Source organism: Hipposideros armiger, unplaced genomic scaffold (assembly GCF_001890085.2).
Source record: "Hipposideros armiger isolate ML-2016 unplaced genomic scaffold, ASM189008v1 scaffold_268, whole genome shotgun sequence".
Taxonomy (NCBI): domain Eukaryota; kingdom Metazoa; phylum Chordata; class Mammalia; order Chiroptera; family Hipposideridae; genus Hipposideros; species Hipposideros armiger.
The window spans coordinates 1,926,857-1,953,537 of NW_017731618.1; the positions used below are offsets into that span (position 1 = coordinate 1,926,857).

The 26,681-nt window shown below is 36.3% G+C and overlaps 1 protein-coding gene across 1 annotated transcript in view; it reads right to left on the reverse strand.

The window, feature by feature from the left end:
* The window catches only part of ERBB4 (erb-b2 receptor tyrosine kinase 4), a 462,722-nt gene that overhangs the window by 50,451 nt on the left and 385,590 nt on the right, over window positions 1–26,681 (reverse strand). Inside the window, exon 22 of the mRNA XM_019656860.1 lies at window positions 1,639–1,794. Coding sequence (XP_019512405.1) covers window positions 1,639–1,794 — 156 coding nt within the window. The remainder of the gene's footprint in view (window positions 1–1,638; window positions 1,795–26,681) is intronic.

Genomic DNA, 26,681 nt, shown 5'->3' on the forward strand with positions numbered 1-26,681 from the left:
AGTACAAATCCATCATCACTACAAGCAAAGCAACTCAACTCACATACTCTGCCGATGATGGGTCAGCAGAATGAGTTTCAACTACGAAGGGCAGCATTACATTGCTGGAAATATAATTAGATTCTATGGAATAAAGATAAACACTCCTTCTTTGCAGTTGAAAGCTTAAAACTAAATAGGCCTTTGAAATCATGAGGTTGGCTGCTCACCAAGGTGACGCCAAGGTAACTCTATGACAGAAACATGGTATTCAGTGAAAGGGAACAGAAGACACATTGAAAGTGATTTCCCTGTGGGCTAAGAGTTAGCCGACTTTATGGACTACAGATATTGTGTTAAAGAAGTAAGTTTAAATCACAGGTGGCTTGATAAAGACAATGGTTACTAGGCATTCAAAGCTATAATGAATCTTGCTTTAGACAAATCTTACGGCTGTATGTTCTCACGACAAGTGAAGTGATTTATAGACTTCTAGTTTTGTGCAATCTTGTAGTGAATTTCAAAGCTGTAGACTCAAACCGCTGCAATTTGGTAGTAAACAGGCAAAATAGTCTAATAAAATCATGACGTATTTTTCTATATTTTTCAATGCAAAAATGCGTCATGACTTTCCAGACGACCCAATATATAGGAGTTTAGCATAAAAATCAATGTTAATATTTGGAATCTAACCATTGCAAAATATTTATAATATATACTTGGATGACCCATAATGAATAAGTCACATAATAAACATACTTATATGACATATGAACAATGCTTGCTTTTTGTTAGCATCAGCTTATTGACCACCACAGGTTAAAGTTGCATTTGCTTATCTCATTTGACCTCTCCTGACCTCAGTTTCCACAGTCAAGCTAGAGGGACTTCCACATGAAGACGATGCTAGTTGGTTAGCCCAGGATGGCAAATTTCACAGGGGGTTAATGAGGAAAGGAAAGAGCTGGAACTAAGGCATGAACATATGGTGGGTGAGAGAAGCAGGGACACAGCTGTCAGGCAGGGCCTGAGGCTGGCGCATCAGAAAAGATAGAACAGGACGCAGCACTGTTCAGACCCCTGGGACATAGCAAATTACATTCTAGTGGAAAGAGTCAGGTAATAAATAAAGTAAATGGTAACTCATACACTATGATAAAAGCGTTAAAAAAGAGCCAGATAAGAGGAATCTGTTGTATCTGGTATAGGAGGATAAGACGTTAAACAGGATGGCCAGCGTTCCAGTGAGTTACGGCTATTAGTAGGAGCCAAGTTTCTCTCTATGGGAGAGAAGTTGTTTCCTGATGTAAGAATCAGTCCTATGTTTTTAGGATCAATGGAGCGATTTCTATGGCCCTGGATTCAAGTTTACTTTCTAGAGTCACGAGCATTCCACCGTCTTTCCAACACTGGGTCTGACATAAGGACCACATGGGTCCAGGCATGCATCATCTTTATTTTAGCTACTTTTGAGAAATAGAAGTTGGTGATATATTCTCTCTCTCTATTTTTTACCCTGGGCAGGAGAGAAGGCAAATGATAGAATTGGCATTTTATAATCTTAGACCTAAGGCTTTTTGGCTTCTTCCTACAAAATACAAGGAGATAAAAGGCTATCATACCATGTTTTCCAGCATTATTTCTCAAAAAAATACTCACCTTTCCTCCATCAGCATTATACTCTTTTTCATCACCTTCCAAGAGCCTGGCAAGTCCGAAATCTGTGATTTTCACATGGTTTGGAGATTTCACTAAGACATTCCGAGCTGCCAAATCACGATGAACAAGCCGTCGTTCTTCCAGATACATCATTCCCTGAAAAACAACAAGTTGCCCAATGATAGTCACTTAATGCCTAGGCTTTTCTATTGTCTAAAAAGGAGTTTCTTGGCATTCAGTGGAAAGTGCTTGATTTTTCCAAGTGAAGCAGAATCTACAATATTTTCAAAATTAGGGAAAACCTGGGATAAAAGAGCGAACCACAAATAGCTTGGCCTTTTCTCCCCAAATTCCTGTGAAGAAGAATAAATTACCTGCACATGAGCTAAATGTTACATCATTTTTTCCCACAGACTTGATATTCTTTTGAAAACACTTTCATTAGTGAGGTGTGCAGGTGTCTTAGTAGATAAGCTAACATATACTCATATTTGAGCTGACCCACATATTTCTAATGTTTTCTTCTCAATAACTTGTGTCATATCATTTTGCCCCTACACACCTACTCCAAACAAACACACTTATCCATAATTTTAAAAGATATTTCATATGAAGATTTAATGGTGCCAAAATCACCATCATAGATTCTATCAAGGCTGAAGAGTTATATCCTTATTATTAATTATGCAGAAAGTGAAGTATACCCTAGGGTCATTGAAAGCCTATAATTTCAAAAAGTGGCTTTGATGACATTAGTAGTTATCATAAGAACCCACAAGTGAAATTACATAGTTTATAATGACCCTTAAATTAGCCTTTAATATGTTGTCTTCATGAAACATACAGGGAAATTGAAAATAAAATGTATTACTGATTGCCAACAAGAGACATAGCTGATTCTCCCCCTACTACACACACACACACACACACACACACACACACACACACAGACACACACATACATACATAAACACATACATACATATATATTTGTATACATATAGGTGTATATGTTATATATATATATATACCATGTATGTATAGATAACATATATATGTATCTACACAGATTTTTAAAATTTCATAGAAGCAATAATTATAAATCATTACCTCAGGAGCAGGGAAACTAACAGTTAACTAAAAGGTTACTATAATACCAAGGAAATGAACTCAGAGGGCTAGAATGAATACATTTTGTTGAAATAAACATATTTTTATTAAAGAGTTAGGGAGGATTCTTTATTTGAGGATTTAAGTGGTAAAAAATGGTCATTCATAAGCAAATCAGAATTATTATAAAATGGTTAAAGATACTCTCATGAAAATTGCAAACCAATGCTGTTTGCAGTTAACATTACAATGGCAGGACTTTGAAAGATTAACGGTTTCTGATATCCAAACAAAAGCTGTGGAAAACAGACACATAAATCACACAGGTCAAAAAATTATGAACCATATACTCGGTGTAGTGTAAAGAGAAGATTGCTTCAAACAGCATCATAAGCCAAACTCTATATAAATGTCCATTAAACACAACCAGTGGAGATACTGCCTGAGATGGTCCAATCAGTCAGCAGCTGGGTGACACCACATGTATTAGAGTTTCCTGAAATCAACCCAAGACTGGGATTTATGGGGTTCCTGCCCTCTTTCCTAAACTGTGCTTTCTGTTTGATTATGACAACTTAGAAATTCCTAGAATAAAGTGAATCTGAAAACAGATAGTCCTTAGATGACTTGAAGGATCAAAACAAATAAATAAATTAACTTATTGCCTTGGAGACAATGTATTTTCAATAATTTTGTCCCTTTAAGAAATATCCACAAACACGTTCATTCTTTCTTACCACCTTCATATCAGGATATGGAGAGTGTACTGGCAACAAGATAATATTCAGGTCTGTACACAATTACAGAACACGTATCCTATGTGCTTAGCACTGTGCTAAACATCAGAGAGACCAAAAAGAGCCAGATAAGGCCTGCACATTAAAGCAGGATAGAATTAAATTAATAAAGTGGGCAGATATGAAATACAAACTTGAATGGATCGGTGTGATACATGTAAGGCCTTTAAGCAGAGATGTGTCTTGAGGACCATTTATAATACAGTCTATAAAATGTGCATGAAAAGGAGGCTTCAGAGAGATACTGAGGCCTAAGTAAGGTTTGAATAATATCCACCAGTTAGTCAAGGTGAGGGCAAAATTTCAGATAGAAACAATAGGCACAGTCGCTTCAAATAACATGGTGCACTTGGACAAAGGCATGTAATCCTGTGTTTCTGAAGAATAATGTGTGACGGAGGAGGAATGGTGAGTGGTGAAACTGAAAAAAGTGAGAAGAGGCTAGATCGAGAAAGGGCCTCATACATGTCATGGTAGAAAATTTGGACTTGCACTTTATGCAGCATTCAATGTGGTGATGCAGAAGTTGCTTTAAAAAAGAAAATGAGACAATTATCATCGGTGTCTTGGTGCCACTATAGAGGATGGACTGGACACAAATAGAGCTGAAGCCAGGAGTCACTGCCCCAAAACAGAAGAGAATGTGAAATAAAGTTTGCAAATTGGCAGTCCATGAGCTACATCAATTTTATATATATATATATATATATATATATATATATATAAGTCCCACACCAGGTAAGTTTCAGTCTCTTTAGCTAATTATTAAATGTACCCCATTGTGGATATCTGGTCGTCTGTTTGCCAGAATCCCACCATTCTGCTTGCATCATTTATGATACTCAACCAGCTCCCACATACATGAGTGTCTGAATCTTCAACTAAACAAGGCCAAAAGGAATGTAAGGAAGCAGACTATTTCAAGGTACATTTATAAAATAAAATAATTATCCTTGGTAGTTGACTGAATAATAAATGAGATTAAATCAAGAATGATTCTGTATTTGTGTTTTGTAATTTAAGTAGATAATGATTCCTTTAACTGAATAACATCCTAACAGAAATATCATGTATATATTTGTTAAACATGTGAAGAATAATGATATCTATTATACCAATAGGAAACTAACATTCACCAAAACTCTAATGACGCATTTTATATCATAAGCAAAACTTCAAAAACTTTAAAAGTTCCTTTGTATTCTACACACCACACCTTAGCAGGTGACAGAATACCTTGAAGTGCACTGCTATTCATTCAGAAAAAACGATTTTTTTCAAAATAATAAAAACCCAATTGGGGAAACCAGATGATAATCGCTATACAATTTCCCCACACAACCAGCCATCATTAAAATAAATAAAAACAGAAGCATCTGTATCATTACCAAACCATAAAAATACATTGGTATGGTTGCTTTGTAACTATGAACTATCATTGTACAGGTGTGCACTTTCAAATCCTTACTTATGACTTAGTCCTACTTTCACACCTTGAATTTGAGTGTTGAGTCATCGATGGATTGCTCACAATAGGTTTCCCCACATCACAGTCAGTAAGGTAGGATTTTCTTACTGGAAGATCTCATTGGAGTCACATTCCCTGCTAGAGTCCTTCAAAATGAAACCACTCCTTAAATCAGAGTGTGATGCATTAAAGAGGTAGATAGCTATTAGAAATGGCAGTGACAAAAATAAACTGATGTTCCTTGAAGTTCGAAGATGATTAAAGAAGGGTCGTTCATTATGATAGAAGGATGCTGCATTCATTGAAAAGAGACCTTTTACTATGCGCTGTAGCAACTCCGATGCCCTTGCCATACCAGCTCAGCTGAAGTGCATTATGGGAATACTAACACTGACCACAACCACAGCTAACATTGACCGAGTACATAGAACCTGGCAGGGATTATACACAACACTTCCTCATTGGTAGCTGGGTTAATTCTATGAGATGCATTCTGTTTTAATCTCATTTTAAATATGAGAAAACCAATGCTATGAGAGCACAAGTTACGTGCTCCGAGTCATCTGGCTAAGAACGTGAATTTGATCTCTTGATATGGAACTCTAAATCTGCATATTTAAACCTACCTGACTCTCTGGATGGGTCACAGGGTTGTGTGGGCATGTGGAAATCAATCTACACAGCACAATTATATAGTTTTAAAGTATTATAATTACTTTTGCAGGAAAATAAAATATTTTTAGATGTTTCTGTGAATTTCAAGGCAATGGTGATTGACTTGTTTGTACTTATAGTTCACATTCAGCTAACTTATAGAACCATTTATAATATAGCAGGAATTTGAATTGTGTAAATTGGGAACTCAGGGCTTGGCTTGGTTTGGCCCAGGATATGCAGGATGGTGGTGTGGGTTTGAGTGCAGGTTCTGGAGTCAGTTGCCTGCATCGAATCCCAGCTCTGCCATGTTCCAGCTGTGTGACTCTGGTGAGTTCATTAGCCACTCACCTTCCACTTCTCTAAAATGGCCATGATAGCACCTATCTCACAGGTTGTTGTGAAAATTAAACAGGTTAATATATGTAAAGCACTTAAATAGTAACTGCATGTAAGAAGTACAGAACAAGCATGCTTTATCATTGTTCCATAGATGGATATATTCCGAGTGTGCTCCAGAGTCACATGCCCTCATTAACTTGAATTGCCTATTTCAGAAAACCTGTGAACCTCAACTAATATATCACAGTAGGTGTTCAATAAATGCTTGCAAATGGTGATACATATACCTACAACCTACTCATCATGATTAATGCGTAGATACAAGTTTTAGAATAATTACTGTTGAAAGTATTATTTTAATAATGACTCACCTGAGGATGCTGTCATATAGGAGAAGAAAAATGGAGGGAATCCATTAAAAGATTTGGTGCCTTCCATAAATATATCAGAGATTCAGGAATTTAGTGACGATAAAGGTTATGAAAGAGGTCAAAAAGTTTTCAGTGCTGCATAATGTTTTCCGTGGGTGAATAAAATAGGAAACCTGTTGTGCCAATGTATCTGCCTTTTGTCACTCAGCAGTAAGGGGGGGTTTTGGTAGATGTATTTTAGGAGCATTTTGTCTACTTTTTGATCCAGGTGCTACAAGTCTGATTTTAAACAAAGTATTCAAAATTTACCATTACCTAAAACTACTAAGAATTTTATCATTTTTCATACTTGCTCTGTGTGCTATAATAAGTTTTCAATGAATACTTATTTATTTTGTTTTGCTCATACCTTTAAAAAATACATCAATAAACACAGAGAACCTAGGGAAAGTCAAATTTACTCTTGACTTTCAGAAATGCACTTTGATAAAAAATCCAAGGATAATTTTATTACAATTGAATTTAAAGTTTTAATCTCTGGTTGCAATTGACTTATACCAACAGCTCTATGGAAAAAAACATCAGTGACACTTAGTTTTAAAATATTGCTATTGAAGAACACCCAGCAATGACCTTCTTTGTAATCTTATGATATTTGAGGCACAGCTGTCTAGCAAAAATTAATTATTATTATTATTAAGTTTTAATCCAATGTGAAAATGTATTCTTCCCAGCTGCAGGAAGCTAACGGAAGTCAAGAAAGACCAGACTATTCCTGACAATAAATATTTGGTTCTCACATACAGGCCATGTGATGATTCCATCAAACACATACATGGATCTAAAAATTTCAAGCTGCAGTTAGCTCTCACAGGCATTCATCTCTGGAGTTAGCAAGAGTACATTTTTTTTTCCTATTTTCATTTTAACAACCTGATGCTTTCTTAATAATAGGGAGCTTCAGGAAATCCAGCTTCAAATGGAAATCACTCCTTTTCTACCTTTTCTTCTAAAAGCAATTCTATTGGGAACAACAACAACAATTATAATGCTATAATGCTCTCTACTGTTAGGGCTAAAGATATGAGCATGTTCAAGGGAAAAAAGGGTACATTTTGTAAAGAAGTAACTGACTTTATCCGAATAGTGCAAGAAGGGGCTCTGTAATTGAATCAACTGAGAAGTCTTTTCAACCAGCAAAAGCTGGTTCGTGGCTAAGTAGAAAGCACACAGAACTGAGTGTTGATGTAGGAGAAGTCCTGACATGCTGCTCGCTGGGTTTATGACCACAGGTACTCATTTCGCCTCTCCTATAAAAGTGACACATTGCCCTAAATGATCTCTGATGTGTCCTCCAGTTTTAAATTTTTATTCCATGGTAAATGTAACTGTAAAATATATCTATCTAAAATATTAAATTGTGGTCCAATAATAGACACAGAGAACAGTAAGGAAAGAGGGAGACACCCTTCCCTTCAAATGGTTAGTGAGGGCTGTGAATATGTTTTAGTAAAAATTCAGTACACCCCATGTTTAAGGTGACAAACCAGAAATAAATCCTGGCTACTTACTAGCTGTGTGAACTTGGGCAAATTGATTTGTGTTGCACTTTTCTTATCCATTAAATGGAAATAATAATAGTATCTATCCCAAGGATTGCCTTCAGGATTCAATGGCTTAATGTTTGTAAAACACCTAGAACATTCAATATTCTACGATGCCATCATTTGCTAAATAAATAAATAACCTCAGTTTCAGCCCTCTTATTCAAAATACTAGTGGGCCACTGTAAGACAAAAGAATCAGCAGCCAACTGAAACACCTACTGGTTATTGAGCAGTGTTAGGTGTAGCGACGTCTGTGTCTCATTCTAGGTGTTCCTGAATGTTCTTCCTATCATGCTGCTCAGAGGGAGAAAGCAGATTCACGTGATTGTCCCAGACTCGCTTGGAGTTAAAAATGGTGAATTCTCACACCTTTCACTTGTATCTACATATGATCTTCATGAGGCTTGGTCAGTTGCAGTTCCTAAGGAGATTTTGAAATATTGAGGACAGAGGAATTTCTATCATGTGAATAATGTGCAATGAAAATATTATATGTTGCTATTTGAAATGTGGTTTTTGGTGTCCTGATGATACATATGAGTGTGTTCATGCATGCGTGTGTGCACACACACCCATGTGTGTAGGAAATCCTGAACCTCTTTCAGGATCAACATGCTCATACTCTCATCTTCTAGGTGTATTGACCGATGATGGCTCCCATCTCAGTTGTATCAGTTTCGGGGTACTGTTCCCCCACCCCCACTTCACCCCCAGCTCAATGCAAACGGAGCCCCTTGGCTGGGTGTTTACCCCTTTCACAGGAGGCAGCTTCATCCAGTGATTAGTTGATGCAGTTACAAAGGCCACACCCCCTTGGGCAATTAGGATGAGCTATTCCAGTTCCAGGGTATCCGTGGGATTGGGTGAGACCTCTGCTGCAATTTCATCATAACCTAACTTTTCCCTTCACCTAATAATGCTTTTTTCACTGTCTTACAGATGTTGTTCCTGAGCACACTCATCAAAAAAAAAATGTTGTGCATGCAAATCAGCCTCAGAGACTGTTTGCTAGGAGCCAACCTAAGGCAACACGTGTGGCTCTTTTCTCTGTTTTCTTTCAGGGTCTCAGGCACACAGAATTTTGAGCTAACCATGCTTTATAATTCCCCTCTGTTCTCTACCCCAATCCCATTCTTCTAGTCATCATAAATATTTGCAACAGTGTTTTGGATGTATGTCTTTCCAATCCATCATCCATATTTTATTTATTTTTATTTACATTTAAAAAAAAGCCTTTTGTGTTTTTTCTATTGTAATACATAAATAGAAGGCGTATTAAGTAGGATCACATTTTGCTCATTATGCTTTTTTTTTAACTCAAACACATTGCTATACATAATCCAGTATATTGCTTCTCATTGTTCCATTAAATTAAACTCACAAACATATACCCATATTTAACTCAGGCATGCACTGTCAATTTATCGTCTATTCCCCTATTGATGAGCCCCAAACTTACCTCCATGTCTTTGACACTACAAACAAAATGAGCACTAACACTATTTGTGCAATGCTATAAATTTGTTTAACAATATAAATTATCTACTATTCATTACTGATTTTAGCATAGGAGAATCTGGACACACAGTAATATTAATAGTCACTGTGGAAGATACAACAGAGAGAGGTTTCTTACAAATTGAGAACACTACAATCATACGGGGAAGACAAAATACAACTGTGCATGTTATCATTATGTATGTTGTATATATAGAAGTTAACATGTGATGAAGCACTCAGTGCCAGGGCACGGTTTTAAGAGCTTTGTATAGGCACGTATAGGAACTCAGAAGAACCCGATGAGATCTGCACTATTATTACTCCCATTTTAAGATGAGGAAAGTGAGGCACAGAGAAGTAAAATACACGCCTAATGGCAATATTATAATAGCAGGGGCATGAATGAGGACACCATTTGCAGATTCCTGAGGCTGGCAGGGATAACAGAATCTTTTTCTTCTTGTTCCCTGCATTTTCTTCAAAAATTTAATTTACCACCTTTCACAAGCTTTTGGAAACTTTCATTGGAAGAATTTACAGGGCAGCCTCCTTGGGACTCTAAATTCTCTTAAAGAAACAATCAAATAATAATAAAATAAACAAATAAATAAAGTAAGATTTAAAAGCACATGGGAGAAACCACTGCTTTCCTACTAAATACATTGTAGGTAAAACCTTATCGGCTTGGATCCAGAGAATAGTAAACATACTACAGTTTTTCCCTCTCACTGACCTTTTGCCAATATAATTACAATGGGAGGAGTGAATCGTATTATGTCCACACTCTCTCAGAGAAGTATACTTAAAATGGATTATGTCTGCTCCTTAGGCAGCTGATCAATAAAGACGTGGACTGCAATGAAAATGAACAAGCCTGTGGGCGACAGTAGTTATCCTCTGTGTCTCTCAAGAAATTAATTAAAAATCAATGAAGTGTGCAGCTTATTAATACAGCAACCTCTAGATGAACAGATAGAAGCTGAGCTTTCTCTGAGCGTACATATTGTGCAAATACATTCACACACTACAGGGAGGAGGTTGGATACCTGACGCCTTCATTATAATTGAACACAAACAGATCATTACTAATATTCTGTGGTTTCATGAGGTTGCATGCTACTGGTTGAAAACCAAAAGGTTCATTAGTGGGGGATATGTCTATACAATGTTCCCTCTTAAGATAATTAAGTCAATTTTTATGAAGTATCCTTAATACAAAGCAAAACTTCTTCCATCATACAGAACTAAAGAATTTCAATGACTATTTTCTTAAGTGTGTTTTTCCTCACGTATGAGTCCAGGCAGTTGAGTTTAGTTATAACAGGTGAATATTTTTAAATAAATATCTTCCCAAGAAAAAAATGGTGAAAATTTTAGAACAGTAAGAGCTCTCATGTGATTTGAGGTAATTGAGTGTCCACATATATGGCATTCAATTCAGTTCTGCCTCTGTCTTATTTGGACACCAATGGACCTGGTCCAACTATGCAAATGCTTACCCAGCAGAGGTAAAACTTGCAGTGGTGGTACCTACATCCTTTCCTCTGAAAGTCATCCAGTGACTTCCAAATTGCTGGCTCTGACCCATGCCCCTCTTCAAAATCCTCAAAAGTATCTGAACTAGAGCTTCCAGATTTCATCTCAGTTCCCTGGAGTTGATTTAGAAACCCATTTTGATGCAATTCCTTTGTTTCAACCTTTGCACTCTCCCACTTACACAAGAGAAAGAGATTCTTGCTTTATTCCTTGGCTCATTTCTAGATCAATATCACCACAGTAGGATCAGATATCATTACATAACTATAAAAGGAGGATGGTCTATCTCTATTTTAACTGGCAAGGAGTTGTCATCTGAGTTTCTGCTGTCTTCATAGGCTTCAGGATACATATGGTATCATAGAAATAACACAAATTGCACTATTTCTAGGCCCAACCTGTTTGCAGAGCACCAATAGCTGCTTGCAGTGTAGAAACTCGATATTTCTGGGGTTTCCCAGGGAGCCTCACAGGTGTCCATAAATACTTCCTTAGTTCTTTTTCTCAGGGCTCTGCCCTGATATCTGCAGCCATTAAACCCACAGCTGGATCCCCTGTGGCAATGCTGGTATCTTCGCTCCCATGCACTTTCTGTCATTTTTTTCATCTTCTGCCACCCTCCAACACACATGCACTTATGTTCTTGTGCAGATGCACTGAACCACCTTTTCTCTCCCGTCTTCCGAAAAAGTTTGCAAGCAACTTGACTCTGCTTGTCCCTCTAGCATTTTCTCTTGGAATTCCTCAGCTGAATCTCCGTGTCCCAAGCCAGCCTGAAAGTTCTCTTAGCTCTTTGGTCTTTGCACTTACCTGGAGCACCTTTACCCGGAACACCCCCTCACCACACACTGTTCCACTCCCCCTATCATGCTTCAGACACACTTGGCTAAATCTAACACTCTCGTAGGTCACGTTGGGATATCAGTTCCTACACAACGTCCTCCCTCACTTCCAAGTAGATTGTGTCTCTCTGTTATATGACATCACCACGTCCAATTTTCTTTATCTCAATTTGTCCATCTGTTTACCTAAAACTGAACCCTGAGGTTGTTAAGCATTGTTGTAGAACAACGTTAAATCAAAGTTAATATAAAGCAGAAAGAACATATACCTGTATTTATAAATTACACTGCATCGTCCATGCTTGAGCTTTAAAAATGCTATACAGCAAGGTGCACAATGTTTCAGTGTCGGGTGAAGAGTAGAAAAAAACTCAAATGCATCTGATTTCCAATTGAGCACCCAAAACTGAGCTGATTAGTTTGTACAACTATTTTTTTAAGAGAATTAAGTGCCAAAGTGAGGGATAGAAGTATAGAAAATTATGCGTTGGCTCTCTCTAATCCTAAAGTTAGAAATTTAATCTGACCATCTTTCATTCTTTTGCTGCAAACCCTTTATGGATTGATAAGTGCCTGGAGCTGTGAACGGTGTGCTCCTGCTGAGATGGCATATGTGAGTTTGACCCTCACATTTTCCAATCCCTCATATTTTAGAGTGCCAATAAAGAGTAGTCGATCAATTGACTTCCTCCTCTCCTACTCCATCTATTCATCCATAGTCCTTCTATTTCCTTTGAATCACTAGGTTTTGAGAGAAGACACTGCCACTAATAATAAATACACTCACAAACATACAGTCTCATAACCATTAAAAGTAAAGAAACTGGAAAAGGATAATACATGTTTAATATTGTTGTAAGTAATTTTGTAATGTTAATGATGATTTTTATCATATCATTCCTGCGCTCCTTTTTTTACATTAAACCCCTACTAATTTTCAAGCTTACTTGCCTATATGTTGCAAATTGCTTAGTCAGTAATTTTACATCCAGAAAACTTTGGGTTTTCGTGCTAAATTCTATAATAGTTTAACAAAGGTAGATGATCAGCATATTGCTCATGCCCACTGCCAACATGGAACTTGAAAGCTGCCCTCTTCATTTGCACTCCTTTCTAGTTCACAGACTGTGCAGTTAATACGTCCCATGGAAGAAAGTTGAAAATACACGTCACACAAACCATGTTCTAGAGGGTCATTTTTAGCCCACTCTTGTTCATCTTTGATAGTTGAGAGAAAAGTACAGTGATGAGTGTTGGCTGTAGAACAATACTTCCCAGCTTTAATATTAGCTCAACCACTCACTACAGGCAGCTATCTGTAGGACCTTAGCTATGTTAGTTTCTCAGTTTGCCAGTATTTTCACCTATAAAATGGTGATAGTCATAGCATCTTTCTCATAAGGTTCTTATGAGAAGTAAATGAGCTAGTAAATGTCAAACTCCCAGAACAGTGCCTGTTCAATAGTAAACACTCGACATTGTTAGTTATTATTACTGTCCTCTTTGTCCAGCACCTTACATTATGGATGACTCTTAGTTTTCAAAAGTTCAGCTTTAAAACAACTTATAAATTTCTGAGACATTCTTTGGCATACTTTTAAAGGTAGAATCCCAAAGACCATCCATCAATCAACAACCATATATGCCAGTATTGCTGTCTTTTATACAATAGTTTAATTTCAGCAAAACTTTGTGTTGTGCTTGGATACTTCCATTTCTTCATACAATTACCTGAATGGCTCTTCACCTTAATGTTAAAAAGAAAGTAGGGTGAAAAATTAATGCATTAATAGGTCCTCATAAAGTCAATAAAATTAAGACAAACAGAGATATCATTACTTATGCTGAAATTAGCATATCTTTAGCCTCTATTGTATACTCATTGAGCTTAAACTGAATGACTGTATATTGATTTTTAAAAGAGAAAAATTGAAGTCCATGGAGAAAAAGCTGTAAATCCACCACTGCACAGGAAGACTAAGGGTAAAGCAAACTTAGATGTGTTATGATACTCTTAAATTATCTAGAATTGAACCCACTTATAACATGTAGCACTATTGTTCACATTTAAGATTTTTACTTTTGCCTCTTTTATGAACTTATTATGTATAAAAATCAGGGCCACCTTGTATTTGTAGTTACGTATACATATTCCATTAGGTTATTAGCTACCTAAAAGAACAGGAAGAAAAAAATAAGTATTATTTATTATCTATTAATCCTTTTCTAGCTTATCATGTGTGCATATACATTGTGTACACAATTCACACTACAAACAGTTGAAAAAGATAAAGTTTCCTTGTTTCTCTCAATAATCGTTTACTGAGTAGCTATCATATGTTGTTGGGCACTCTGCTAATTGTTTTATATATAAAGATGACATAGGTTTTTTTCAAGCTATTTATAATCTGGTGTGTGAGAAATACATGAATACAATAGATGATGTAAAGGAAGGGTTCCAAAAGTACAGAAAAAGGGGAAAGTAACATGTCCCGTGTTGACTACTCTCACAGTAGAGGTAGAAATTAAGCTTGATATTGAATGAAAATAGATATTTAAGTTTTTGGCTATAACACAGTAAGTAAAGAATATTCTAGACAAGATTAAAAGCATGTAAAAAAGCAGAATTCTAAAAGGTAATGGTATGTTTGGAAAAAAATACATGAATTCTGTGAGGATGTGACATAAATTGACAAGGGCTAGAAGTACCACAACTAAGTGTCTAACTTAACTCAGCTGCCTAATGTGGTGTGTAAGGAAGTCACTGAAAGTTTTGATGACATGATCAAATTGACATAATCTGATTTGAAAATTGTGTGAAGAATAGGAAACGGTCAAATAGATTAGAAAGTATTAAGGAGACTCATCACAATGCTATAATAGTAGCTCAGCTGGCAACAGTTTAGGGTTTGACTAAGGCAGTAACTTGGAAAGTTAATTTAAGGTTGAGAGCAGCAGATAAAGATGGGAGCTTAAAGGTGATAATAAGGACATAAGAGAGGGTTAGATAATGCAGAACTTTTCCAAGTCAAACTCAGGAAAAACATTATTGTTAAATGAGTGAGCAACAGAAAAGGAAACCTGTAAAAATGAGTAAAAGTAATAGATTCATACAAGAAGAACAAGGACAGAGTGATATTGTGCAGGTGGAGAGAAAATGAGAGAATTTCAAGAAGGTGAAACTAGTGACAGTGTCAAGTTCAATTAAGAGGTCAAAAAGGAAAATTGAACAGAAAGCCTTCATTCTGGAAATAGGAATATTGGTGTGTTAGTCATCTCAGATCACCACAAAAAGTACCATTCTACCCCTGCCCTCGCAAAATTTGTGTTCTCGCATGGAAAATATAATTATTCCATTCCAACAGCCCCAAAAGCCTTAACACATCCCAGCATCAACTCTACAGTCTGAAGTCCAAAGTCTTATCTAAATATAATTTAAATCAGATATGGATGAGACTTGAGGTAAACGATTCATTTTGAGGCAAAATTTCCCTCCAGATAGATAATCTGTAAAACCAGACTAGTTATCTGCTATCAAAACATGATGCGGGGGCAGGCATAGGATAGATATTCCCATTCCAAAAGGGATAAATAGAAAAGAGGAAAGGGTGATGGGTCACAAGCAAGTCCAAAATCTAGCAAGGTGAAGTCCATGAGACCTTAAAGCTCTGGTTCAGTGCTCTCCCTTCAGGGCCTACTGGGGCGAAGGTCCTGCCTCCACAGCAGAGCTGGGCTGAGTAATGGCGCATGCCCTGCAGCTCCACAGGGTGGTCCTGGCCCCAAGCTTTGGGCCGAAACCAAGACATAGGCCTGATCATCTCTAAATTGACTCTGAGGACATTTTTCCCTCTTCTTATAGAATGGTGCACATTTGCAGCCAGATAGCGCCATCATCCTGAGAAGCTACTGAAGGAGTCTGACAGCCTTCTTTCATTTTGTCCTGTCATCATCTGTCCTTCAGTTCAAACCGGTGATGTTCCTGCTCATATCATCCCATAAACTATTGCGTTATAGTCCATCCATACCCTCGATGTTCCCTTCAAAACGTGCTTTCTAATTTTTGTTGTTGTTGTTGTTCAATATGGATAGGCTGAGAATTTTCCAGGGCTTCATATTTTGTTCCTTTTTGACTAACACTTCCTTCTCCAAGTCATGTCTCTCCTTTCACAGTTTACATATTATAATCAATCAGGAGTACCCTAAGCCCCTCCTTCAACACTTGCTTATGTAGGAGCACACAAAAAATATTCCTCTCCCCCCTTCTAAGTTCTTTTAGCTCAGCTAACAATCACATTTACAGAGACAGGTTCACAGGAGAAAATGTCTAAGATTTATTATGGATGCACATGGGGGCAGCGTCATAAGCTACGAAACTTGCAATGCGTTGGGCAATTGAAGCTTATATGCCATTCTGGACAAAAGACAAGGGGAGCAGGGACCTGGGGTTCCAGAGGGCAAAAAGGCCACGCACAGGTAACCATCAAGGGGCAGACATGTGGTAAACAAATTCTTGCAGGGACAACCAAAAACAATGGGACACAGAGGGAGACAGGCTTTCTAGATTTCTTCCAATGTGCCACATAGGCGCTAATGTGAATATGTTAAATCCTTTTCAATCCTTTCCTGAAGCAGGTTTTTCTATCTGAATTCATTTAGACAGGAAAGGGTAGGGTCAAAGGTTCTTTCTGAATCTTTTGTTTCTTAGTATCCATCTTAAAATCAATCAATATTTGAAAAGGTACATTTTGGGGTGGCAAAACTTTGGGTCCTTCTCACTTTAAAATCTTCTCAGCTAAATATCCAATTTGATTGTGCACAGTTTCTACCTTTCACAAAATACTAAAACACAAACACAGTTCAACCAAGTTCTTGGTCACTTTATACTAAGAATCATCTTTCTTCCAGTTCCAGTAACACGTTCCTCGTTTCCATCTGAGATCTCATTAGAATCACTGTTAATGTCCATATTCCTATCATGCACCTCAAAACTCTTCCAGCCCCTACCCAATACCCAGTTGCAAAGACACGTCCCATGTTTATAGGTTTGTTACAGCAGTGCTTCATTATCAGTATCAAAATCTATATTAGTCAGCTAGGGCAGCCATAATATAATACCATACACCGGATGGCTTAAATATCAGGAATTTATTTTTGACAGTTCTGGAGGCTGGTACATTTCTCGGGCTTTAGGATAGCCAATTTCTCACTGTGCTCTCACATGGCAGAGACAGAGTGGAAGCGAGCTCACTGGCATTTCTTCTTATAACAGCAGTAACCCCACGCTCATGATCTTATGAAACCTAATTGCCTCCCATCTCTAAATACCATTGCTGGGGGTTACAGCTTTAACATATGAACTTTGGGGGTGGGGCACAGTCTAGTCCATAGATTGGGTGTCCTTGGTGAAAGTCACTTAGATTTCAGTGGGCTCACGGGTAAGCAAGAGGGGTAGTGGTCAATGAAAATGATGCTCTTTTTAAAAGTAAATGAATAAATAGGCAGTCACTACTTTCTCTAAATCGGCAATGAAAAGAACAGTTGGGAGCTGGAAAAGAGCGACAGTGTGGAAGTTCACGTTCTACAATCATTATTTGTTTCAGTAAATTAGGAGACAGTAATTTATGCTGAGAATGAAAGGAAATGTGAGTCAGAGAGAAAAGGTTTGAAAAGGCCCAAAGATGGAAAATTGTTCAGATTTCACTGTGTGCACCAGTAAAGCAGGGGTCCGTGGAGAGTGGGAAAGAAAGCTCACAGAAGGAGAGTGAAGATGGCTAAAGGACACTGAGGGCCAGTGCATGGGAGGACCTTAAGCTTGTGATCTCATCAGCTGGCTTGGGTATTTTATTGTCCTCTGAAGCAGAGAAACAGAATAATTAGATTTGTGGATTCACCCAGGGAAGGGTATAAACAGGGAAGCGAGGCATGAAGAGAAAGATCAGGACACAAGAACAAAAACAACATTGTAAAGAAAATACATGAATGTTAGAAAAACTCCTAGAAACTCAGAACGATTTTGGACATTAGCCTGGGTTTTGAAGTTGGTTACTTTTTCAAAAGGATTTCTTACTACCGCCAACATATGCATAGGTCACAAACTATTTCTTTTTATCTAAACATTTTCAAAATAAAATTATTTGCTCCAGAATTGTATTTTTTAAAACTTTCTTTATTTTAAGCTGAATATTAAAATCCAACAGTATCAGACCGTGATTGTATAGCATCAGATAAAAATATGTATTTTAAAACAATGAGACTAAATAAAAGAGAATGTCTTTTTTTTTTTTAATCATACGAACAGGACATTTTTCACTATGTGATTTATTTTAACAAATTTGCTTCCAATAATCTCCACCATATTTTCAGTTACAAATGAGCCATATCTCTTTATAGAACTTAATTTTTAACTGTCATTTTTTTTTACAAGCGGGAATTTTTTTTCCCCATGTCACAATATACAACATTTATCTAAAAGGTCCTTACTTCAAGAAAACTATAGACCCTTCATAAACCACTTGAAAGAGTAGCACAATGAAGTAAAACATATACACCAAAGAACTAAATATGTGGATTTAATGAAACCGGTGTCCTTGAGTTACAAAAATCAGTGGGTTTATTTTGCTGTCAGAGAGAATTTATTTGAATCATAACTTCTGTACTTCTGCACAATTGTAATACTGTTTGGAAAAAGTTGGGATACCTTTATATGGCTTTACAGTATTCCATTTCATTTTAAAACCACCTAATGCAAATTTAATCCTTTTATCTTTTACGACAAGACTTAGCTCAGTCTGAAATAATCACTGTATTAACATTTTTTACCCATTCAAACAGTCCAATTCATTATTACAAAAACAGCAAGCTTTCCTGGCCTGTCATTAATTCCTACTGTTCTAATTACAAGAAAAAAAAAAACTCTATGGAAGGCTTTTGTGGATAATGACACTGTAAACACAATCATATGCAAAGATATGAAAATAAAATGGAATCATTTTTTCCTATATCAACATTCTGGTAGAAATACCATATTTCTGGCAAAAAAATAAATTCTGTTAAAATATAATGGTGCTTTCTTTGAATTTAGTTATGAGGAAGGTGTTGGAACTACATACTAATTTTGAATATTTGGAAACACACAAAAGCTACACTCAAGACCAACATTTTAATAAAACAGTTCTATATCCATTAGGACTTGACAAATGTTTTTGTAAAATGCACTCCAACCAAACTTAGTTTCTGCTTCTGTATATTGTAATCGCATGTAAATGGTTGTCAGTATCAGGAGATTCAAGCTATTCAGACCTTAAAATGAAATGCTACATAAGATTTACCAAGAAACAAAATCCAACTGTTGACGTGATTAGTAGACTGTTGAAATCAGAGTCTTTACAGAATTGACCACTACATTTAGAATGCATGTTATAAGGAACATGGTTGAGGTTTGACAAGTGAGGAGAAACCTCACAGTAAAAAATTGTTTAGCCTTTTTATTATTATTATTATTATTATTATTATTATTATTATTTATTTATTTTTTTTGTAGAGGGCACTGTCACTGGCCCTCACATTTGGGATCCGAACCGGGCCCTCTGGTGTCCCAAGCCAGTTCTTAACCATCGCGCCACTTGGCCGGCCCTAGCCTTATTATTATCGTTATTATTTTTAACTTAAATCAGAATATATCACTGAGGGAGACTCTTCTGAATTTTCCAGTCCAGAAAAAATGAGTTTAAATCCAAATATTGTTACTTTTGAACACCACACACACACACGCACACACACACACACACACACACACCCCTGATATAATGCAATGCAGATCATGATAAATGCTATCTATAATGGTAGTACAAAGGTCTGTGGAGGTAAAAGATGAATTCTGAATGGAGGATTTAGCACGTGTTTAAAAACACATCTTAAAAAACCAATAAAGCATATAATATTTTTTTAGTAGAGCTACACTGCACTAAAAACTACAGTTAGTTACTCTTTTAAGACTAAACACAAAAATAGATAAACTATTTTTTGAAACGAAGAATTACTTTAATAAAATGTTTCAAATATGTATGTAGATCTATGTAGATGTCTGTTAGCACTGAGGTCACATATCATATATCATTTTACGAGTATGAGAGAGAGATTAGTTCATGAAAAGATATGCAGAACTAAGAATTGTGAGGGATTAATAAATAACTAAAAGCACCTGTCCTGCTCTTATAATATTTAAAATCTCTTTGAGCAAACTATAGAAGTTTACATATTCAATATCTTTCAGTGTTCACAAGTAAGAAGACCAATCAATAAATTTATTAACATTATTCTATTTGCACTTCTAGATCAAATGTAATTATTTTATGAGCTAAAATTATTTGTGTCTAGATATTAATATCCATTAGTACCTAATAGTGCATCCTATACATAGATTTTAATAAATAATGTTTAATAAAATGATAATAGCATTTCTGAATTCCTTTGAAAATCATCTGGCAGAACTAGATAGAATTTAACTTAAAAACAAGTTGCATTTTCATGTTATTATAGTATTGTCCTGAAATGCTTTGGATAGTATAGTACTACTACCATAATATTGAATATAATATAAACATAAGATAGGGTGTAACTATTCTATAAAGTCTTAATATTTGTATTTCATAGTCAGTCCAAAATTTAGCTACTATTTTCATCTATTAACATTTGCAATTAAGGCACAGAGTTTATTAAATTATCAAATGGTTATTCATATAATATAACCATAAATTGAGCTCTGACTCATGAATGTGTTAATTGTTCTTTTCTGTTGAGAACAGGAGCTTATAGTCATACTTAAATTGAATAGAAATAGTTCATATGCAATCTAGATTAAATCTGAGTATGAAATAGAAAGCTCACATACCATCTGTGAAAAAATATCCTCACCCTTAATTAATATGTATCAGGCATTATAGCCTATTTTATTACTCAAGATGAGTTGTAAAACATAAAGTTGGGTTTAATAAAGGAAAGCTAATTTAATGGAAATAAGAAATTATCTACAGGAATATTGTAGATATTGGCTACTATATTCTTCGGCTAAGGAAGGATAACTTGATTTCCATGCAAGTTAGAGGTCTGGATATAGTATGCTGAGGGGATAGGAAGGACCCTCTAGAACAGCGGTTCTCAACCTGTGGGTCGCGACCCCTTTGGGGGTCAAACAACCCTTTCACAGGGGTCGCCTAAGACCATCGGAAAACACATATTTTCGATGGTCTTAGGAACCAAGACACGGCTCCTCTATCTGTCTCCAGGCGGGTCTGCCCACATGTAGATATGCCCGCATACAAGTACCCGGCGTGATGACATCATCACACCAACCCCATCACATACACCCTGTACAAATACAGGTGTATGTGACAGGGTTGGCACCATAATGTACTTATGCGGACCAGTCACACATGTGTAGAGAGCAGCTACTGTGTAGAAAGCAGCTGCTTTATTGAAAGCAGCAGTATTGGAGGTAAAATGACACTTCATGAATTATAAATATTTCACAATATATAATTACATATTGTTTTTGTGATTAATCACTATGCTTTAATTATGTTCAATTTGTAACAATGAAAATACATCCTGCATATCAGATATTTACATTACGATTCATAACAGTAGCAAAATTACAGTTATAGAGTAGCAAAAAATAATTTTATGGTTGGGGGTCACCACGGCATGAGGAACTGTATTAAGGGCTCGCGGCATTAGGAAGGTTGAGACCCACTGCTCTAGAAGCTGACTAGGGGATCAGTTATCATTCAACAAGTATTTGTTGAGAATCTACTATATCCTAGGCACTGTGATATAACAGCAAGGATTTATATAATGGTAAACATATTGTACTTGTTAATTGATAAGCACTTTACATAACAACCCCATGAACTACATACTATTATTTCCATTTTACAGATAACGAAACTGAGGCATGTTAAGCGACTTTCCAAAAGACACACAGTAAACAATATCATTGGAATTTCAACTAGGCAATTTCGCTTCAGTTCTAGGGAATAGCATGGGCAAAACTGAGCTTAGAGGGATATGGAATTTGGCAAATCTATTGGGTTGTCGGAAAACTCATGACACATTTTTACAATGAAAAACATAGAAAAAATATGTCATGACTTTTCCAACAACCCAATATAAAAACTCTAATGTGATTGGACAGAAATCACGAGATGGGAGCTTGAGGCTAGAGGGGCTTGCCTACAGGGGCTGACACGCAGATCATGGATCCAAGCTCAGAATTTTGTCTTTTATCCTAAAGGCAACGAAAGTCATTGAGGTGTTTCAACTGGGAAAGCTGCGAAATATTACAGCATGACTAGATAATATTTTGAGAAAATCTCATTGGTTATTGTGTGCAAAACTGATTAGAGAGAGAAGATACAAATGAAAATTAGAGCTCAGAGGCTATTTTATCGTTCATATGGAAGGTGATGACAGCCTGCACGAAGGAGGTGGTAGTAAAGGTGGTAGAGGTGAAGAGAAGTAGAATATTGGTAAGCTATTTAAGAGCTCAGGTTAACAGTAGCTACTATCACATAGAATAGGAGCCCGAGAGAGAGGAAATGTCAAGGATAACATCAAATTTTTAGTTAGTGCTACTGACTGGATAATGATATATGCAGAGCTCGCTTCTACATTATTCAGGTTTCTGCTGAAATCTCCCCAGAGAGTCTTCTCCAACTGTTAGCACTAAAATACCATCCTTCTCTTTGTAAGTCTCTAAATCCTTATCCTGTTTGATATTCCTTGAAAAGTATTTATGACTGCCTGACAATACATAAGCATATTGTGTATTTACCTGTTTATTGTCTGTCTCACCAACTATAAGGAAAATACGATGAGTTCAGACAATCCGTCGCTTGCGCTTAAGTTGTCCTCTCCACCCTTTAGATCAGTGGCCTGCGTGTCACAGAAGGGCAATTGACATTTGTTGAATGAATGCATGCATGAAAGGGAGAGCTGCCAGAATATGTGGAACGGCTGAAGCTGCAGATATGGACCAGATTCTTTCATGGACGCCAAAGAGAGGAAACGTATGCAAGCAACAGGCAAAAAGGAGCAACGTGGGGGAAGAAAACTGGGATGACACATTTAGGCAGGGGGATGGGAGGAGTTCCAACAAAGAGCAAGGCGGTGGGCATTCAGGAAACACGTCATTTTAAAAATGGAATGATTGACAATGTCAAATACTGGAATGTTAATATAAAAAGAGGACTGAAGAGATGATACTGGTATTGGAATTGACATTTAGGAGGTCATTAGCAGAGTTATTGACAAAAGGTTTGCTCAAGTGTTAGGGATAGAAGCCAGGCTGTAGTGATTCAAAAGGGAATTGAAGACGAAAATGGTAGGACAGCAAGTTTAAGTTATTCTTTCAAGAGCTGTGGCTTACAGCAGAATACCTATATGAATATGGTATTGGCCAAATTAAGTCACGGTAGGCAAATATTACCCAACACTTCTTTGAAATCTTCTTCAGGAACTATATATTTCATAGCATAAGACCCTAATTACATTTCAAAGACATCAAACTGATAGGAAAGTTCATGGAGTTTTACCTAAAATGATGTTATCAGTATTCATGTTAAATAATTTGATAATTCTAGTTAACGTTTATGAATAAAAAATTGATATAGACATAAAATTGTACTGTACAGCAAATGTGTACAATTCCACCTCAAAAATAAAAATAATCCAGTATTTCTCTCAGGGTATTTAAATTAGTTAGAAGACATTGAAATTGAATTTACAGGATTTTCTTTCCCCCTTCTTTGGCACATTCATTTCATGCAACACGTCTTTATTTTCCGTAATACCAGATTGCAAGGAGAAAGTTTGTAGCCTAGATTCCCAATGATTTCTATTGCTTTATTAATTGTCACATGTGCCTTTTCATTCAAGGTACTAGGTAATGGTTTCAACAATGAAATGTTAACACTCCAACAAAGGGGCAAATTAACATTTAAGTAAAAAAAAAATACTGCTTTCATTTAGTAGGAGTGTAATTAAATTCATATCTTTAAAGTTTAAGGTCTCTGAAGTCCTGAGCTCATTTTAAAAGTGTGTTAAAGATACCAAAATAGTAGATATTACCCGGGGCCACTACATATCACGACTCTAGAGAGCACTATTCACATACAAGAATTTGGTTTAATTCCACCATGTTTATAAAACTACTCTTGAAATTTCTCTCATGTCCCCTTTCCATACTCCAGTCCCCTTCAATATTTTCACTAATTAATTATCACTTAAAAGAGAGAAAAAAACAAGGAAAATAGAAAAGCACAAGAGAATTAATAGTGTACGATGTGTTTTTGACTGCATCTACTCGGCGTATTTTCAAAAGAAAAGCTCTAACATTTTCCTAAATTCATGTCATAACACTAGAGTACTTTGGATCTTAATTTCATAGACATGTGTTATAAATCAATACTATTACCTCATTCATGAGGAAATAGCAGCGAAGCAGACATAGATCCCAGGACAGAAGCCCATTTTGTGTTGCATCAGGCTAACTAACATTAAAAATGTGTCTGTGTCAACTAAACCATCTGTTCGCTTGCTATTTGTAGAGAGTTTATCTGCTTTAATGTACCTGTACAACTCATTTCATAAAATGCGCTAGCACTGCTTCAGTGAACTGTCTAGGAAAAAAATACTAAACCGCTAAAGTTCAATAGTAGTTGTGGGAACAGTAAAAATATAAAAACCCTACATATTCTCATAAGTGGATAAAGTCCAATATTCAACTATATAAAGACTCATTTTAAATAGAATATACATGTCTCTAAATATCTTTTTAGAAAAATTGCAAGTAAATCTCCAGACATCTATCTAAAATTGCACTATATAGTTTGCCCACAATTTTCCACTACTTAAGTACATTCATCAGCTTTTTTAAATTGGGTTAATACTGTGCATTAATATTAGAACAAACTTAGCTTTTTATTGTTGTATTGATATATTTTGTTAAAAATTATGCATTGAGTACATATGTGAAATATCTTTCTTTAAGCATATTTGGAATCTGAGAATATTTAAGTAGAGAATATGAATTGTGACCTATTAAGACTGGAGTTTATGAATAGAAGCTCAGAAGGCATCAGAGACAGTGTTTTAGTTATATATAAAACATTACAAATTTGAAAATCCAGCTTATTCCAAACCCATATCTTTGCTCCCTTCGTGTTTCATGCCTCTTAGATCATATTTTGCGTACAGTAGATATAATGCATATTTGGAAAAGCGGGTATCCCATTCCACTTAATACTAGAAAATGTCCAACATTCTTAGAGCAGGTGTATTTCTATTCTTTCCTTTTTTTTTTTTTAAGCAATTTAAACGTTTTTAAGGAGATGTGAGTTAATGTACGAAACCAGAATGGTGAAGAGTACACGTGACAAAAGAAAAGTTACAGAGGATGTCAGTCAAGGGGTTATTGGTTTAATTTTTAACTTCACATCTACTCCCTGTTTTCATTGGGATCGCTGTAATGGATGTTAGTTGGTGTCTGGAAAGAGAGACCCCTGAGAGCTCCATTAGCCTTCTTGGGCTAAAAAGCAAAGGTAATAACTTTTCCTATTAAGCAAACAAAGGCCATGGCCAGCTCGCATTTGGCATGCCAGCGAGCCTTCCTGCCAGGATGGTTCCGCCTCCTCACTGTGGAAGGAGCTGGCTAGGCAGCTAGCACACAGGATGTGCTATCGCTGTCGCCTGGCACGTTTTGAAAAGAATGCCCTAAATAAAAACCATCTTCAAAGTTCTATGACTGAATGTATCAGTCTTTGTTACTTAGAGCAAAGAATGTGTTTTATCCTCCATGCTCCTTCAGTGTCCTTTTTATTTTTGTGTCCAATAGACTTCATCAGCACATTGAAACAGAAATTACCTCATCTAATATGGCCATCTATTTCAATAGAAAATACTCTTAGACACACAAAGAGCTTACATTTTTGGAGTGTTTCAAATAAAATTCAGCATTGCATAATCTGGTATCCACTATTGACGGCAAGCTGCAATTCTTTAAAAGGTCTTAAAATAATTATTTTTTTTACCAGATGATATGAGAAGTTACTTCTGAAGGTAACTCAGTGGACTTTTTAATTTGGATTCATATTCTGTGCATTGCGCGGGACAATGGATCCACAGGAGTGCTTGACAACTCTCTGAGCAGTAGGTGGCAGCACTGTTCAGCTGTCTTTTGTTTTTTGTTTCTGGTTGGTGGTTTTGCCAACTGAATCAGTTTCTTCACCATCAGAACCACCCCCTGCCCCCTCTCAAAAAAAAAAGGTGGGGGGAAGCGTCAAATGTCCATATGCTTACATATAAAGCCCATATAGATTTCTCATCATTTGGGAGTTAAAATGATTACCTATGAATCAAAAATACAAAAAAAAGTTCACATTATCATGCTTTTTCTCTTAGTTTGTTCATATGATCACTTTTTCTTTTCTTTTTTTTACTATTTGTCATTAAAAAATGACAAAAGTGAAATGTGTACACAAGTGAAGTGTTCTGAAATTACTGCTTCCGTATCTTTAACTGTTGCTTGTTTCAAGGGAGAGTTCTGTTTGTGTTTTCTCGGTTTCTTCTCAATTTACACATGCCTAATTTTATCAATTCCACTAGTGATGAATTTCCTTTAGTGACTTTTTAAGGAGTAGCCATGTTTCAGCCAGCTTACAGAATGCAGTTTCAACTTCTTGAATGTTTAGGCGTTTTAAACGTATGGTGATTTGCTTGCTCGTTTTACTCAGGATCTCTCTCTCTTTCTCTCTCTCTCT